Source organism: Penaeus chinensis, chromosome 33 (genome assembly GCF_019202785.1).
Source record: "Penaeus chinensis breed Huanghai No. 1 chromosome 33, ASM1920278v2, whole genome shotgun sequence".
In the NCBI taxonomy this organism is placed as follows: domain Eukaryota; kingdom Metazoa; phylum Arthropoda; class Malacostraca; order Decapoda; family Penaeidae; genus Penaeus; species Penaeus chinensis.
Genome location: NC_061851.1, coordinates 18,832,477 through 18,837,930, shown reverse-complemented (window position 1 = coordinate 18,837,930; position 5,454 = coordinate 18,832,477). Strand labels below are relative to the sequence as shown.

At 32.3% G+C, this 5,454-nt stretch overlaps 1 protein-coding gene across 1 annotated transcript in view; it reads left to right on the top strand.

The window, feature by feature from the left end:
* Positions 1 to 2,520: 2,520 nt before the first annotated feature.
* Positions 2,521 to 5,454, top strand: part of LOC125043066 (nose resistant to fluoxetine protein 6-like) — a 59,126-nt gene continuing 56,192 nt past the window's right edge. Inside the window, exons 1-3 of the mRNA XM_047639020.1 lie at positions 2,521 to 2,687; positions 2,867 to 3,035; positions 3,351 to 3,457. Coding sequence (XP_047494976.1) covers positions 2,521 to 2,687; positions 2,867 to 3,035; positions 3,351 to 3,457 — 443 coding nt within the window. The remainder of the gene's footprint in view (positions 2,688 to 2,866; positions 3,036 to 3,350; positions 3,458 to 5,454) is intronic.

Below are 5,454 nucleotides of genomic sequence, written 5' to 3'. Positions count from 1 at the left end.
TTTCGTGCTGGGTCCATACCTCGAACATCACCTCTAAGTGATCAGGGAGAATGATGCCTCTTAGGGAAATAGATAGACTTGTTGACGCAGGTTGCGGCACCAACAATGGTCCCGGGCTTGCTGTTACTTCGATGCCACCTTGTGTAAACACGTATTTGGAGATAATTGTCAGGGACTAACATACATGCTCAGGAAGGTTTCCACATATGCAATAATATCAGCAGTGTATGAATTCCCATGGCTGTAAGGTCACCAATGGTGGTATGAAGACCCCCCACCCTCCCTCTCTCTCTCTCCTTCTTTATCCCTCTCTCGCTCACTTTATCTATCCATCTATCTGCTGTCTCTAACATTTTCCCATTTCTCCCTCTCTCTCTCTCTCACTCCCGTTTTCTCTCTCTTTATTATTAGTATTCTTTATAATTATCATCATTGTTATTCTCTTCATTATCCTTTGTCATTATTTATTTCATTATCTTTATTATTTCATTATTATCAATATTGTTTAATTATCATAGCCATTGTTGCCCTTAGTATTATCAATATCATTATCTCTATTTTCTATTGATAACATTGTTATTATCATTATTATTGTAATAATTTCATTATTCATGTAAATATTACTGTGAACATTACCATTGTTATCTTAATTATCATTAATAATAATAGTTAAGATACTAATGATAATGTTAAAATAATGATGATAATGATGATGATGATGATAATAATAATAATAATAATAATAATAATAATAATAATAATAATATAGTAATTATAATAATAATAATAATAATGATAATAACAACAACAACAACAATAATAATAATAATAAGATAACGAGGAAAGTAATGATAATAATGATGATTATCACTTTGATAAAGTTAATGTAAATAATAATGATAATAATGTTAATTATAACAATAATAGTAATAAAAATATAATAATAATGATAATAACAACAGCAATATTGATGATAATTATGATTATGATTATAATAATGATAATAAATCAATAATGTAATAATAATAGTCTTATTAATAATAACAATAATAATGATAACAATTATGATTTTTATTAGAAGATAATGAAAAATAATAAAAAAATATTAATATTATTAATAATAACAGCAACAACAACAACAACAATAATAATAATAATAAAAATAATAATTGTTATAATAATAATAATAATAATAATAATAACAATTATAATGCCAACAAGATGATAATTATGATGATATTGATAATAATAATTAGGATATTTTTAATATTGATCATAAAGATAACGAGAATAGTAATGGTAATAATGATAATTATCACAATAATAGTAATAAGAAAAATAATAATGATGATAATAACAACAGTATTATAGCAATAATGATGGTAATTATGATAATAATAATAATGATAACAAATAAATAATGTAGCAATGATAATGGTATTGATAATAAAAATGATAATGATAACAAAAATGATAGTTATAATAATCATAATGATAATGATAACAAAAATTATAGTTATAATAATCATAATGATGATGATAACGATAATGGTAATAAAAAGGATAATTATAATGACAAAGAGAGTAACAACGATAATATTATAATAATATAATAATAATATTGACAATATAATAATAATAATAATATTGAAAATATAATAATAATAATAATAATATTGACAATATAATAATAATAATATTGACAATATAATAATAATAATATTGACAATATAATAATAATAATATTGACGATATAATAATAATATTATTATATTAATAATAATAATAATATTGACAATATAATAATAATAATAATATTAACAATACAATAAAAATATTGACAACAATAATGATAATGATGATAATAATAATAATGATAATAATGAAAATCATAATGATAATATCAATAATGATCATAATGAAAATCATAATGATGATAATAATAATAATAATAATGATAATAATAATAATAATAATAATAAAAATGTATGTGATTAAAAGGACAAAAGTAATAATAAAGCTAATATTGATGATATTTTATAATAATAAAAATATCATGGTTGTTATTGCTTTTATCATCATGTTAACCATTACCATTTTCATTATTACTATTGTTATCATTACAAATGTTATTATGTTATTAGTTATTATTTCTATTGCTATTAATAGTATTATTATTAATTGCTATTATCATATCATCATTTATAGCGTTATTGGTATCATTGTTACTTTTATTTCTTTATTATCATGATTGTTAGTGTTGTTATTATTCGTATTGTGTTTAATATTATCATCATTATCATTATTATTGTTGTTGTTGTTTTTATTGTTATTGTTATCATCATTATCATTACTATTGTTACTGTCATTGCTATAATTTATATTATCATTATTATCATCATCATTGTTAGTATCATAATTATTCTTCTCAATGATGTTTATAATGATAATGGTAACGATAATGACAAGGCTGATGGTAATGACAACTATGATAATCACGAAGAAATAGTAATAATGATAATGACTACTATAGTAAAAAATCATGAAACAGTGGTGGACTCATGGGGTAAAAGTGATGACGGCATCTTGTATGGGAGATTTTTCTACGAAGGATCCTATGACGAGTGCATGTCTGTTGCTTCTCCTGAGCAGGGCATCCGTGGGAAATACTGCCGTATAACGATCAGGCAAGATATTCTGCTGTTCAGTGATTTACTTTTTCTTAAAGAGAACTGTCAAAAGTTTTTAGTAATATTTCAGTCATGAAAGCAATATGAAATGTTCACGAGAAGTTGAATTAGCATTCCTTGCTAGTAAAACATTTTATAACGGTAATTTTGCTCATTTTGCATGGCATCTTTGGCAGAAAAGAAAAAAACAGCTCAGGGCCGAGGTCGCCGAAGCTATTGCCACCTTGGTTTGCCCATCGCCCCGAAGTGCGTATGATTCCTGGTGCGGTCGAAGGTCTCGAGGAAGAACAAGACTTCAGATATAGCACTTGTGTCCCAAGCATTTGCTCTCACCAGGACCTTTGGGTAAGGGTGCGATTACACAGCATTTAGTGCCATCGATATGCGGAATAGTGTTTAAAAAGACCATCCTCCTTTTCCTCTCCTTCCTTTTTCTTATCCTAATCCTTCCATCTCCTTCTCTTCTTCTGTCGCCTTTTTTTCTCCTCTACCTCTCATCTTTTTCTCTTCTACCGCCTCCGCAGCCGCCGCCGCCACTGCCGCCGCCTCCTCCTCCTCTTCAACTTCCTTTCCTCCTCTTTCTCCTTCTCCTTTCTCCATGCTTTCACTCTTTATTATATAAGTCTGATTTCTGGATGTTTCATTATGATGTTTCATCAGGAAAGTTTGGACGTGACATATTCGGAGTTCAATAGCACAATAGTGGACTTGAATTGCAAAGGAATGGATTCATCTGCAGCACTGAATGCGGGGGATTACGCCTACATGTGAGTATACAATACATAAAATGAGAAGCAATGCATATGTATAAACATACATGTGTGTGTGTATATATATGTAAATATATATATATACATATATATATACACACACATGTGTGTATACATATATATATATGTGTGTGTGTGTGTGTGTGTGTGTGTGTGTGTGTGTGTGTGTGTGTGTGTGTGTGTGTGTTTGAGTATATATGTAAACATATGTATGTGTGTGTGTGTATATATATATATATACACACACAGTGATGGGCATCGATACACAGAATCGTCTAAGGCGATACCGAGCGAAGTTGGGAGGGAGGGAGTGGGAGGGAGGCAGAAGGAGAAAGAAAGGAGGGGGCAGAGGGGGGGGGGGGGGGAGAGAGAGAGAGAGAGAGAGAGAGAGAGAGAGAGAGAGAGAGAGAGAGAGAGAGAGAGAGAGAGAGAGAGAGAGAGAGAGAGAGAGAGAGAGACTGATTGATTATTTAAAATTATCTGCCGCATCAACAGCTAAGGTCATTAGCGGCGAACACTTTCTTAGACTGAAATATTAAAATATTTAATCTATTAATAAATGTCATAAATAAAAACACATTTTATATTAAAAATCGAAACATAAATATTATGCTCTAAGTGTCTAAAGACTATTGCATAAACATTATGCATAATTCAATTTTATTGAGAATATTAGTTTCCCTAAGGAAACTAATAAGACCTTCTATGCCACAGTCCATCCCCAATCTTTTTTTCAGTGTATATGGGGGAGACGAGTACCTTCTTTTTTGATCTGAGAATGTTGCACATCTTTCCATTACATGTGCGACCGTTAAGGGGTCTTGGCATTCTTCACAGCTTCACTTTTAGCCATCATCGGCCCATGAGTCAGTCTTGTGTGCCCGATTCTCAGCCTTGTTATTACAACTTCTACTTGTCGGTTGGGATGGATGCTGGTCACCCAACTACCAAGGTCATCTCTAATCTCTCGCAGTTTATTTCTAGAGATATGCCTCCATTGTTCCCTCCATTTATCACGAAGACAACTCAAATCAGTGTGTAAGAGAGGAAAAAAAGCATCACAGGGTTGAGTGGCAGCTGCCTTGGCCTTCTGATCAGCTCGCTCATTCCCACTGATACCAACATGTGCTGGCACCCAACACAGAGTTATCTTTTTACGTGCTGACATCAGTGCAAGCCAATCTTGAATCTCCCTCACCACTGGATATGATGAGTTTAAGCTCTTGACTGCTTGCAGGGCACTACGAGAGTCACAATATATTACAACAGAATGGTTTGTAAGATCTCTAGTCATCTTGACTACTGCAAGGATGGCATGTAACTCTGCAGTGAAAATCGAGGCTGATCGAGAAAAACTGACAGGTGCAGTCTTCCTTCTGCTCACTGCTGCAAAGCCCACACCATTTTCAGATTTCGAACCATCTGTATATATTGCATAGGATCCTTGGTACTTAGAAGTGTGTTGAAGAAATATTTCTCTGACTTCTGCTTCGGATTTCTCCCCTTTAGCGATTCCGACCAAATCCAGCTCGACTTGATTAGTCCAAGGTGGGACTTAAGATCTTCCATAAGATTCCTCATTCTCCTACCATAGGATCGGCTATCCTCAAGGGGGTTGAAAACCAATCTGGGTGGAAATGCATAGCCATGGTCTTGCTTGGAGAAGATTTGAACCCATGGTATGTTGCCCATTGCACAACCTGATTTATTGCAGTCAGCATGTGTCCTTGCACATTCTGTTAGCTTCCTCCTGAGAAGTAAAGTGTAAAGTCATCCACATGCAGACTACATGAGACAGCACTTGGAACGACCTTCACGATGTCATTTATAGCAATGGCAAACAGGGTCACACTTAAGACACTCCCTTGTGGGACCCCTTCCAGTAGATCTTCCAGGTTAGAAAAGCTGTTTCCCACCCTCACTCCAAACTTCCTGTTAGTAAGGAAGTTTTGTATGAAGGTAGGCAATACTCCTCTTAAACCAATGTCATACAG